At 42.6% G+C, this 13,217-nt stretch overlaps 1 protein-coding gene across 1 annotated transcript in view; it reads left to right on the top strand.

Annotated features, from left to right (window-relative positions):
- Positions 1–205: 205 nt before the first annotated feature.
- The window catches only part of NR1D2 (nuclear receptor subfamily 1 group D member 2), a 55,790-nt gene continuing 42,778 nt past the window's right edge, over positions 206–13,217 (top strand). The window contains exon 1 of the mRNA XM_069088491.1: positions 206–522. Within this exon, the coding sequence (XP_068944592.1) occupies positions 507–522 (16 nt within the window). The 5' untranslated portion in view covers positions 206–506. The remainder of the gene's footprint in view (positions 523–13,217) is intronic.

Below are 13,217 nucleotides of genomic sequence, written 5' to 3' on the forward strand. Positions count from 1 at the left end.
GAAGAGCGCCGGGAAGGGGACGGGTAAAAAGTGGGGAGGGGGCGAGAAGGGGCGGAGGGAGAAGAGGAGGTGGCTGCGGCGCAGGGCGGGGGAGGGGCGCGCGGGGGTGTGCGCGCGCGGGTCACGTGCCGCGCGCCGGCCCGCCCTCCCCCTCTTGTCCACGCCCGCCCCTCCCCGTGGTGCCCGCTCCCTCCCCTCCCCGCGCTCGGCCCCCTCGGCTCCCTGCGCTCAGCTCCTCGGCCGCCGGCGCCGCTCTCCTCGCTCTCTCCCTCCTCTCCCCTCCGCGCTGCGCAGCTTTGCAGGAATTCTCCTCGGCCGCCGCCGCCTTTGTTGCCCGGTCCCGGCGCGGGCGGCCCCTGGAGCTTCCTCCCTGCCCGCCGGTCTCGGTCCCGGGGCGCCCGCCCGGCCCATGAAGGGCGCCTGCAGCCGCCGGCGCCGCCGCCTCCTCCTGCTCGGGCCCGGGAGGACGCAGGACTGAAGCGCCCGGGACGGGCCGCCGGGGCACCATGGAGGTGAATGCGGGTAAGAGCCGGGGTCGGGGGCGCGGGGTCCCCCCGCCTTTCTCTTTTCCCCCCCTCCTCTCCCCTCCCCCAGCGGCCCGGCCCGGCTCGGCCCCCCCCTCACATGGACCGACCGCGCGAGCCACGTGCGCGCTGTGTTTACGTTCGGCGGCGCGCGGCCGCGGGTTGGCCCGGGGAGTCCGTGACGCGGCATTACATAATGGGGGCCCTGGCGGCGGCGGCGGGCGGGGACACGTGAGGCCGCCGGGCTCCCTGACCCACATTCCCCGGGGCCGCAGGGACACGTGGGGGCGGGGCCGCGGCCCGGGAGGGGGGCGGGGAGAGGCCGGCCCCACCCCTTTGGAGCGCTCCGAGGATGACGCGGCCCCGGCCCCCGCCCCCCGCCCCGCGGGCAGGCTGGCCCACTGCGGAGGCTTCGCGAGGGGCGGGGCGGAGCTCCGGCCGGGCCGGGGGCGAGTGCGGGAGTGCGCGTGAGGGAGACCGCAGTGCGCCGGGCGCCGCCCGCCCCCGCCCCCCCCCGTGCCTCAGTCTCCCCGGCTGATGCTCATGCTCCCCAGTTCGAACCTCTCTTCCGACCTGAGCGGCCCCTGCGGCCCGTGGGGACCCCGGGCGGGCATGAGAGCCCCTGTGGGGCCGCGGGCACATAGGCCCCGCCCCTGCGGGCTGGTGAAGGGAGTGGGGCCGTGAGGGCGTCCCCCGCAGACCGAGTCTGCGGGAGTGCTGGGGGGGCGGGGCGCGGCAGCGGGCCGTGGGGGAGAGAGCGCGCAGGGGGAGGTCGGGGTGACCCCCGGGCTGTGAGGGTGGCGGGCCCCGCAGGGACAGCTGAGCCGGGGGCAGGGGCAAGGTGACGAATTCAGTTTGGACACCTCGAGTTTGAGGGGGTCTGAAAGGCAGCGGGAGATTCTCGTCCTGGAGGTGATAATTAAATCCGTGGCAGCCGCGGAGATCAGCAAGTGAAGAGAATGCAGGACAGACCCAGTGGGACCCCGTGGTCAGAGGGGCTGGGCGTGGTGGGAGCGGGGCCCAGCCCAGGAGCTGGTCCCTGACCCGCAGCTCGCTGGTGTGACCAGTTGACAAGCACAAACAAGTGACTTGGTTAGAATCCTCGTCATTGCCCTGTGCAAGTATTACAGTCTTTTAAGAAAAATGCATTTCCCATGATTTCTTTTCAACAGCCTATTTATTTGAGTCAGGTCCCTTTAGTTATATGGTGTGTCTCGTTTTTTAGTGTTTCTTTGCAGATAATTTTGACGTTTGTTCCCACAAGGTGGTCTTATTGTACACACAGTTGACCTGGGAATGATGCCCTTGTGTGTACTAGTAATTTCTTGTCTGGATGAGTCTTAATTTCATTAAAAAAAGTTAGTGTTGATTCTTTCGAATGTCTCCCAATTCTCTTCTTGAAGAAGGGAATAGATAATCAGCCTAGTTCTGTGATTCCTTGGTGCAGGGAACTCCTTGGTGAGGAAATTCCCTCTCCCAATGCAGTTCAGCACCTTCGTTAGTGATTTTTTTCCTTCTGTTTTATCATTATCGATTCCTATTGACAGCCCTCTCCCCACCCACACAATTGGATAAATAAGTACAATCTACCAGAACAAAATATGTTGGCCACGTCCGAAAATGCTCCTTTTGTAGGAGGTGTGCTTCACCATCGACTCTCTGAAGTCATTATTGGTCACTGTGTTGGCATTCTGCAATCTTGTCTTCTGCGTTACTGTGGTTAGTGTGTAAACTGTTGTCCTGGCTCTGCTTCCTTTACTGTCATCAATTTGTGCGTCTTCCTAAGTTTCTCTGAATTCTTTGTATTCTTTGTTTCATTTGTAGATCATATCTCCAACATAGATAACATTCATATATCACAGTTAAGTCATTCTCCACTCGATGGATGTCTCTTTTCTCTATAATGTTTTGGCATTCCAAAAAGAGCTACTATAACTAATCTTACATTTATGGGACCTTTTCCTCTGTCCTTAATCTCCTTGGAGTGCATACCTAGTGGTATCACTGGGTCAAAGGGCATGTGCAGAAATTTTTTACTATAATTCCAAATTGTTTCTCAGATTGAACCAGCTCACAGTTCTACCCACAGAGCTGCCTTTCCAAAGCCTTGAGGATATTTCGAGTTTTGATTTTTTTGGTCAGCTTTGTCAATTGATTGGTTCAAGGTGAAACCTCAGCTGTTTTCACTTGTGATTCTTTTCTTGATTTTGATTATTCTTTCATGTAATCGTTGATAGCTTGCATTTCTTCTTTTGAAGAGAGTTTTTTCACATCTACTAACTACAGATGTTTTTGAGGTATGGCTCTTGTTCTTTTGTGTTTGTATCAGTTCCTTGTATATCAAACCTTGATCAGATATTTACTGAAATATTTTCCCCCTCTTAACTGTATTCTAATTATAGTTCTTGATTTTGTTCAGTCATTTCAATTTCATGTAATTGAAAGCTACCAATTTATCATCTCTGATGAGGTCTACCTCTTGTTTACTTGAGAGTTTTTCTCCTATCCAGGGTTGATCAAGGTATCTCCTTAAATTCTTTTTTTCCCCCCAGTGCTGTGATGTTTTGTATTTAGATTATGTATCCATTTGTGGAGCTTATTATGATATATGGTGTAAGGTGTTGAACTAAACCTAATTTCTATCAAAATGCTTTTTTCTTTTATCAGTTTTTGTCAGAGAGAGAGTCCTTGCTCTATTAGTTGGAGTCTTTAGGATTATTCAATACTTGACTACCCTATTCAGTTGTTTATGTCATCTGTTTCATTGATCAACTTTTATGATTACTTTTTATATAGCTTAGCTTGAGATCTGATAGCAAAGACTCATCTTTTTAACTTTAAGTTTCTTTTACTGGTGCTGTTTGGATGTAGGTGATGGAATGCTATGGAATTAAAGTGATAATGTTAACCAGAAGACAGTGGAAAGACCCATGGTGGGCACAAGCAGATTATGGTCATATCATCCCTGAAGTACTGAGTAACAGGAGAAAGAGCATCCAGGATAGTATTAGAGAGATTATTACTAGGAGAGGCCATGGCCCAGTCATTTCAACTCTCTGCAGTGTCAGAAGACTGAGGGGAGCAGATCCCAGGATGTTGGATGTATCCACCATGGAGGATCTATGGCAGGACATGGTTGGCATGTGAGGACCTGGGTGGGTCTTATTCCATTGGAAGAAGTAGCCACATCAGGGAGGACACAGATCCATCCAGACTTTGACAAATAGATATCTTTTTAACCACAAATAAGCTTTGAGTAGGATTGTCAAGGAAATAATTGTAGCATAGGAGAAAGCATAATTTGAAAGAGAATTTTTGTTACAGATATTATTTGCCATTGTGCTGCAGCATCTTTTTTTTTAAACTGGGGGCATTGAATGACTGAAACATTAAATAAAGAAATGCTACAGAAAGAAACAACGAGATAGACTTAGGGATGAGGAAACCTCTGGTTAGACATGGTCAGTTGATCAAACAAGCAGTGTTGGATTGGAGAAGAGATGGAGTGAAAATAGAAGGCAGGGAACTGAGTTCTGTCCTCCAGGACACAGAGTTCCTTATAGTAATCATAGAAATGTAGCAAGTGGAAGGCTATTGTGACCTATTATGCTAAAAATTTAGTTGGCTTTTGTCTTCTTTTCTCAAATAGGGTCCATGGGAGCAGTCTCAGGCCCCATATTTCAGAAATGGAAGATGAAAGCAATTCTGTTTATAATTACCAACTTAATTACTGTTCAACCTTGGTGCCAGAAGTTCTAGCAGTCTTTTACATATAATTAGAAAAATAGATGAAAAAATGTGGAAAAATTCTAATTGGCCAGTAAAAATATAGGATGCATGTACTCCAGAATTTTGGTCTTTCTCCTGAATTAGCAGTATTAATTAACATGCTCCCTAACTTTTAGTCATTTGTATTATAGAGAAAACAAATAACATGATGCTTTAAATATGGTTGAAGTTTTACTTCTATGATTTTGTTTTCCTTGAGTTTTTTTTAGTAAATAATAGTAAAGTTTTAGCAAATAATAATGACAAGTTGTAATGATTTGAATGAAAAGAGTGTGCACATGAATAAAAATTAAATATTTATTTTTGACCCTAAGATAGTGAGGAAAACTCCCTACATTTGGAGTTAAGAGTACTTCTGTTTGAGTCACAGCTCATAGCTCTTCTTTCTCTTTTGTGCCTGAGTAGACCTTGGATTCTCTGTCCCTCTGGGAACTCTTCTGCTGTGGTGTCTCTGGACCTCAGTTTCCTTCATTGTACAATGCCCTCCAGTAAATTTGGGATGTTAGGACTGCCTCCCTAAAAGTTGGAGGTAAGCCAGAGATTCTGGGCCTGGCTCAGTGGCTGAGTTTCTTGCAGGTAGAAGTAGACTAGCTAATGAGGCATTGGCCCGGCTCCTTTTTTACTTTAGAGACGCAAGGGGGGCTTATCCAGACTTAGAGTTGGTTGAGTTCTTCAACACAATTTTCCTCTTCAGTTTATCAAACATAGAAGGCACTGGCCAGGGAACAAAATGAAGGACATGTGTTGGGGGGAGCTTGATTTAGCAGGGAAGTAAGATGCAAAAACACTAACAACAGTAACTCAAGGCAGCATCTGAAAAGTGCTAAGACCGGGGTGCTTAGAGACATGGGAGGAGGGAGAAGTCACTGAGCTGGCAGATCTAAGACTTCTGGAGGAAGTGTCGCCTGAACTGGGCTTTGAAGGAAGGGAAGGACCTCCACAGGAAGACATGGTGGGGAATAGGCATAGAGTATGGGGATGGGTGATGGTGATTGGCTGGAATATGGGGTATAGGAAGGATAGTAATAGGATATAAGGTGAAATGGTAGGTTCTTATAATTCACAGAGTTGGAGTCAGGAAGACCTGGGCTCAAGTCTCACCGCAGACACCAGCTGTGTGACCCTGGGCAAATCCCTTAAGTGCCTCTGCTTCTGTTTCCTCATCTGTAACATGAAGATGGTGTGCACATCATGGCATCGAAGGTTCCTCCCAGCTTCAAATCTATAATCTGATGATCCTTTAAGGTTGAAGTCACATCATGGAGGTCCATGAATATCTGACCATGGGCTGTATCACTTGTTTGGTAGGCTCAGGGGAGCAGTGATCTAGGGTTTCCATCTGAAGACTGACTTTATTACATATCATCTGGTCTGGGGGTCATGCCATTGGGAATGTCAAGAAAGGGGATGGATGGGCTTGAAGAGGTAACATTAGATGTGCGGATGAGTTTGAAGAAAGGCTGGGTGACTGTTGGTAGGTAGTGGTACCATCAATAGAAAGTGGGAAGTGAGAAGCAAGAGAAGATTTTTTTTTTTGTTTTTTTGAGGAAAGTGATGAGTCTGTTTTTAACATGCTGAATTTGAGAAAGTAGGACAGCAGGCAGCTGAAATAGGGAGGTTTCTCAGTCTGGAGAATTGGGAGTCATCTGCTTAGAGGTGATAATTGTAGCTATGGGTGTGTATGAAGTTGCCAAGAGATCTCTCCCTTGTGTAGAGAGAAGGGAAGAGGACTGACTGCCCTTGTGGGATGCCATGGTTAGGGGGAAGAAAGAAGGGGAATTAGTGCAGGAGGCAGAGGAGTAAACAGGTAGAAGAAGTCAAATGACCAGGTCTTCTTGTTTTCAGTTGCCCTTCTCTCCAATCCACCTTATGTATTATACAGATGTTAAAATAATCTTAAAACAAGATTTGACTCATATCCTTTCCCTATTCAAAGTTTATCTGTTGCCTTTAGAATAAAACAATATCCTGAGCTCAGCCTGTAAAGCCCCCTGAAATTGTCACCCATCATTCCAGTTTTCTTATATTATTCTCCTTCACTCACCACTTGAGTCAACTCAGTTTATTAGTTGTTAACTCTTCACGTTATTTCATCTGCTAACCTCTGCACCTTTATCCAGGTGGTTGGGCGGTGGGTCTCTCCTCTCTGGGATGCGCTCTGGGCTCCTTCAAATCCCAGGTGTTAATGTTCTTTTCTTGAAATTACTTGATATGTTTTTGTCTTTGTATGTCAAGTCCCTAGAGGAGATGTTGTGATAAGTAGGTGCTTAATAGATGTTTCTTGAGTTGGAGAGGGTGATAGTCAGCTGTGTCCAATGACTTAGCCTGCTTAGGAGAACAAGAACATTGTATTTGGTTAATTAAGAGGTCATTGGTGACCACAAGGAGAACTCATCTCAAATAGAATGGTGAAGATCAAAGATAGATTTCAGGGTTTTTTTTTTTTTCCAATTAGGATACCTCAATATTTCTAGGCATAGGAGAAGAAATCAGTTGATAGAAATTGAAGGTGAGAGAGGGTGGGATTGAAATAGTATATTCCCCCAGAAGGGTATGAGGGCCAGAACAGTGGTTAGTAGCTTTGGTAAGAGGGGCCTGCTCATCTTGTGAGAGCAGAGGGAAGGAGGAGATTGGGCCTTGGAGGTCATTTCTCCTGTAGCCTCCTCATTTCAGGCTTAAGGAAATGGAGACCCATGAAAGTTCAAGGACATGACTAGAATAACTCATACTGCAAATAGCAGATCTAGGACTCAGACCCAGGCCCTTCTGACTTCTGACAACAATTCTGTATTGAAAATTAGAGGGGAAACACTTTTTTTTTTTGTACAAAAGCACATGACTAGCTATCATTCACCCCAGACTGTTCTGCCATTTTAGAACTTATCGTTAGAACCATTTGGCCCATCATGCTCCTTGCCTCGTGGGATAGGAAAGGAGTCTACATGGCAAACAGCTCTTCATAGAAAGGTGGTTGGAATAGACGATTCTCCTGATAGTTTTCTGCTCTACTTTTCAAGAGATAAAGATTTGATTGCAGAGCTCTTGAGAGGGTGGTCTGCCTTATTTATGTAGCTCCCATAATCCTTCCCAATCTAGTTCTTAAACAAATGACTGACTGTATACTTACTACTAGCACCCCAGCAACACTTGTTAATCAGTTTTGCAGAATAATTCCATGAAATATTGTAGATAATTTTCTAAGTTATTCTTATATACAGTATTAATTTTTTAAAATATATTTTTATTAATGTTTTGTTTTTTAAACATTGACATACTTTCCTGAGTATATCTCCCCCTTTCCCTTCTAGAGAGCCATCCCATGTAAGAAATAGTATTTTTTTAAAAGACAAAAAAAAAAAAAGAAAAAAAATTCAGCTGATTCATATGACACTGATTAAAATGACAAAAATGTCTGAAAATCTATGTGATGTGTAGCCCTTGTGGGCCTCCCACCTCTGCCAGGGAGTGGGGTGAGCATGTGCTCTTATGGGCCCTTTTGATCCGTGCCTGTTCTCTGTGATTTTGCAACTTTCATTTTTGTTTGGTTGTCGCTCCTCTCGTTTACATTGTTGTTATTGTGTATGTTTTACACACAGTAATTGTATTTTTAATATACAATGATTTACAATAATATATAATACAAAAACCAAAAATATATAACAACAATAATATACAATACAAAAATATACAATAATTTCTTACTAAAGGTAATTGCATTTGAGAGCGTGTTGATTGAATTTGATGTAGAAATTAGTAAAGGCCCATTAAAGAGGAAAAGAAATAGGAATTACATCTTTCCTCTATCTTCTAAAGATGTTGGGGACTGTCTCTCAGAAATGGAATTAGCATCCAGGATGTATGGATTATATTCTGAAAAAGGCAAATGCCTGTGAGACTCTGCTAAGGATAATAATTGAGGAACAAAGGAAATTGTAATTAACTCAGCATCCAAGTGGGTGGGTTGAGGGTGTGTGTGACTTTTTTTCTTAATAGTCAATTTTTAATTTTTCAAATAACAAGTAACTTTTCAAATTGATTTGTCCCTCCAACTCCTTCCCCAATTCCAAAATGATCAAATTTAAAAACCAGAAAACAAACCTGAAAAGCAAATCCTTCAGTATATGGTTAAAAACAAATCCTCACATGACCTTTATCTGAAATAATATGTGTCTTTAAGCATTCTACATTCATCAACTTCTGACAGGAGGTGAATGGTATGTTTTATCTTCATTCTTTTGGACTCACAGTTTACCATTGCATTAATTAGCATTCTAAAATCTTTCAAAGTTGTTTTTCTCTATAATATTATCACAGTATAAATTGCTCTAGTCCTCCTTTGTTCTGTATCAGTTTTATAAAGATCGTCCCAGTTTTCTCTGAAATGAAAAATAGTTGAGGAAATAATGCCTGTTGAGAATTAAGCATGAGATTCAGTTGAGCCATATCACCCCTAAAGCACTTCCAGATAAACTAGTGAAGAATGGACAGACCCCAAATGGAAGGAATCTACAAGCCTTGTTATATCACTCTGATGTAACAGTGGTGCTAGAGGAACCACCCCTTTTTGACTCTTCCAGTATGGTACCCATTGTACTCTGTGAGGAAGTGGAGTGATACTCAAGCATTTTGACAGAGCAGATGGACCTGGCCAAAGGTAGGAGGGGACACAACTTTAAAAATGGTGAAGGATGGCTTCTCAAGATATTTCCAAGATTGAACTAATGGAGAAGATTGTGGAGGATGCTTTTGCCTTCCCCGCCCCCCATCCCCCCCACAAAAGTGATGGCTAAGTTGTAAGCAGCTCCCAACTCACATACTTTCTTCTCTAGCATTTTGTTTATATAGTCAAATGCTTTTAAAGCAACTAAGAATATTACTCAAAGTAACTCCCACATATATGTAAAGTTATACAAGATGATGAAAAATGTGATCTTAGAGAATTTTGTTAGGTGTTCTGCCATATGTTACTCTTAAATGAGGTGTTGAACAGGAAAACATATTTGATTGTTTTTTGGTATTCTGGAAGGTTACAAAGTCCAACAAAAGAATCTTTGTTGATCTCAAAGGTTTTTCCAAATTTGCATACTCCCACAGCTTTCTGAAACACTGTATAGACTTCCCCCATGAAAGATACTCACATTGTGTGACATTGGTGTAATCTTCCCCACTGGAAATGAAGTAGATAAAAAGCTCACATCCAGACTATCATAAGTATATATTATACAATTTTTTTATATGTCTGTGCTTCTATGTGCCTTTGCTAACTACTTAGGACTTACCTACATGAATTTATAGTCAGGTTCAGCTCTAGGAGTTCCCACACTGGGAGTTTCCCATACTGATGAAATTATAACTCTTTTGTGTATTTATGTGTATGATCAGACATATAGGAAGATTGATATGTCGTGAGCTGGTCATGGTGCCAGAATGAGACAGTAGATAGTGCATAATGTTTTAGTACCCCAGAAATGATAATTTGAGAGAGAGACAGACAGACAGACCAAGGCCTCCATTGTGTTGAAGAGATCTTCTGTGAAAGATGAGTTGTACTAGGATGCAAAGGAAAAGTGTTTCTATTAGTATTCATGGAGGAAGTACATTAATAAAATGAAGCGTCTACCCAAGTACCATTGTAGTTAGTGGCAGATAGTGCATGGGAAAGTTTTATAGAAAAATGTTTAGAGAAACTGTAGAGCCTGAGATTTTCCCATCTCAGAGCATTAAGTAAATTAAGTTGTACTCTGAATGGCTACCTCCTTAACCTCTTCCCCTTTTGAAAAAAAGAATAAGGGTAGCATGAAATCAGCTAATATTTTCTGTCATGAAAGTGTAAATGTTCCCAGATAAATGGAAAATTTAGTGAAATAAACAGTTTTTCAGTTGTGTCGCTACTCTTTGTGACCCCATTTAGGGTTTTCTTGGCAGAGATAGTGGAGTGCTTTGCTATTTCCTTCTCTAGCTCATTTTACAAATGAGGAAATTGAGGCAGACAGAGTTAAGTGACTTGCCAAGAGTCAGACAGCTAGTAAATGTCTGGGGCCAGATTTGAACTCAGTTCTTTCTGATTCTAGGCCTGGTGCTCAATCTACTGTACCATCTAGCTGTCCCAAATAAATAGTAATCTGTTATAGTTTTAGTATTTGTTTATTATAACATAACTGTAGAAACTTCTTGTAATACTGTATATGGGAATTTGACCAAATTCAGTAGATGAAGAGAAAACCACTGAAATTCTTTTGTCTCATGAAGAGTTGAGTTTCTAACTAGTGCTGTGTCATTACTTAAAAATAAGTAATCTTAAAAGTGAGAACTTTCCTTTCCTTCTAAAATAAAGGGCTTGAAATAGGTTATCTTTTCTGTTATTTTAGTATGTTTATTATTCTGTGTAGGTACTCCCAGAGAGACTAGCATCTAGTTTACAACTGCTGCATTGATAAAAATGGCCTGTGATCTTCTGAAACTCCTACTTACCTAGATATACTTAAAGTTGCTTTGTCCTTTCAATCCCTCCTAAACTTCCTTTAGACCAGTGGTGTCAAACTCAGAAGAAACCAGCACATATTGACTTAGTTTTAATATGCAATATTATATTTATTGTGGTTTTTTTGTTAAATATTTATCAATTATATTCTAATCTGGTTCCAGCAGCCCTTGGGAGTGTCCTGGGCTGCATCTGCTGGCTAGGGTGTTTGACACCTCTGTCCTAGGCAACCACACTGTGCTGGGTTTGCAACACCATCTGGCAGCCAGTGTGGAGTACTGTCTGGCCTAACCTTTGTTTTCCTGTAACTTCTTTTTGTTTCCCTTAAGCTTTCAAAGGAGTTATTTGCTTGTTGGACAAGTGATAACACCTATTATCAAGGAACGACCTGTACTTTACTGTGTTTTGTTTAATTGCTAGCATTGCAACCACATTGCTTTCTGCTATTTATTCTTTTAACTGCATTAGGGATTAAAGAGGTTCCTGGCCTCCAGCCTAAGAAACCAAGTATTATTCAGAAAAAGATGACCTAATGGATAGAGTGCTCCATTGGGAGTCAGAAAGACCTACATTTAAATCTTCTGTGTGTAATATGTGTGACTACGGACAAGTTGCTTAGTCTCTTCAACCTTAGTTTACTTATCTGGAAAAATGGGCATACTCTAAAGGTTTTTATAAGGTTCACAATGAGATGTTCTAGGCGAGCTTTAGATTTCAATTATTACTATTTTTGCACTAGACTTGTGACCAATGAATATTAGCAGCTATTCTGTAATTTATGGTCTTAGAAGACAAGGTATATTAGAGGTAAGGCTTGAACCCAGTTTTTTTCAGGCCAGTTATATTGGGTAATGTTTGTCAAATGCTATTTTTCTTCCTTTCCTTCTTAGTATACACTGATGTATTAACTAGAAATTGTCCATATTTTGTCATTCTTTCCTGTTTTGAGAATAATGATGTCTCACATTTAGGAACAACCACATTTCTATAGTAAGATAAAGGAAAAAAAAGCATTAATATAGCATTTATGTTCCAGGTACTGTGCTAAGTGCTTTTTATTTTTTTTTCCATTTTTCAAATGCTTTATTAACTTCTGATTTACATCATTTATTTCTGCCAGATTTTGAGTTACAAATTTTCTCCCTGTTTTTCCCCTACCCACCACCTCAAAATAGCGATTCCACTGGATATCTCCTCCTCCAGTCTGCTGTCTCCCATACCCCCTTCGACTTTTACAGTAGGGCATGGTGGATCTCTATGCCCCAGTGCCTGTATATCTTATTTTCCAAATACATGTAAAATAATATTAATAATAGTATATATATATATTTTTAAACATTTGATTTTAAAACTTTGAATTCCAGATTCATTCCCTTCCTCCCTTGTCACCCACCCTCACTGGGAAGATAAGCAATTCAGTATAGGTTGTACATGTGTAGCTAATGCAAAGCATTAACGTAGTAGATATATTGTAAAAGAATGACTATATTTCCCTCCCTCCTATCCCACCTCCCACTTGTTCTATTCTCTACTTTGATCCTGTCCCTTTTCAAAAGTGGGTACTTCCAACTTCCCTCCCCCCCAGCCTGCCCTCCCTTCCATCATCCTGCCTCTCATCCCCTTCCCCCTACTCTCTTGTAGCTAAGTGCTTTTTATAATTCATTTGATAAAGTATTAAAACAAGGAGTTTTATCTATTTCCCAGGAAAGTATTCTTATGTCCATTCATTAAATAATTATGGAGTATGTACTGTTTTTGAGACATAGGCAAAGGCAGGAAGCAGAAACAAAAACAAAATACCCACTGCCATTTATTTTAAGAAAGGTATTACTTTGGTGTCGAAGACCTGAGCATCTTTGCACTTCTTATCTAAGTTAGCTACCATCATTTGAATTGGTATCTCAACTGAATGACCAGGATTGTTGATCGCCACATTAATAAAAGGAATTTTCTCTTGGTGTTTGCTATTTGTGAGCAAGACTGAAGGGACTCTCATCTGTCTGCAGTCACTAGTAGAGTTAGCAGGTTAGTAGCAGGTCAGAGTTTTGGGCTATTCTGACTGTTAAATACTAGGTTGGTCAGCTTGCCTGTGGTCCCCAGTAGAACAGTCTCAGGTTGTACAGGGGGATGAGCACCAGCTTGAGAGGCAAAGGATGGGATCTCCCTTGTAGTACTTCTGTTTTGTCATTTTATGTTAAGGGTATCTCACGGTCAATGGAGATGAAACTGCTCAAGAAACCAGAGGTGCTGTCAGGAGAATGTCCAGGTCTGGGAGCCGCTTTGAAGTACTGATTAGCATCAGGGTAAAAGCTAATACCCTGTGAGAATTGCAGTGTTCTTAGTGATTAACATGTGTTTTACGGAATAGTCTACCATCTTGCTCAGTTTTGGCTGATGTGATTGTTGAATAGAATTTAGAGTTC

Source organism: Petaurus breviceps, unplaced genomic scaffold, assembly GCF_028583685.1.
Source record: "Petaurus breviceps papuanus isolate PSGF00001 unplaced genomic scaffold, PetGlider_PUasm1.0 185, whole genome shotgun sequence".
In the NCBI taxonomy this organism is placed as follows: domain Eukaryota; kingdom Metazoa; phylum Chordata; class Mammalia; order Diprotodontia; family Petauridae; genus Petaurus; species Petaurus breviceps.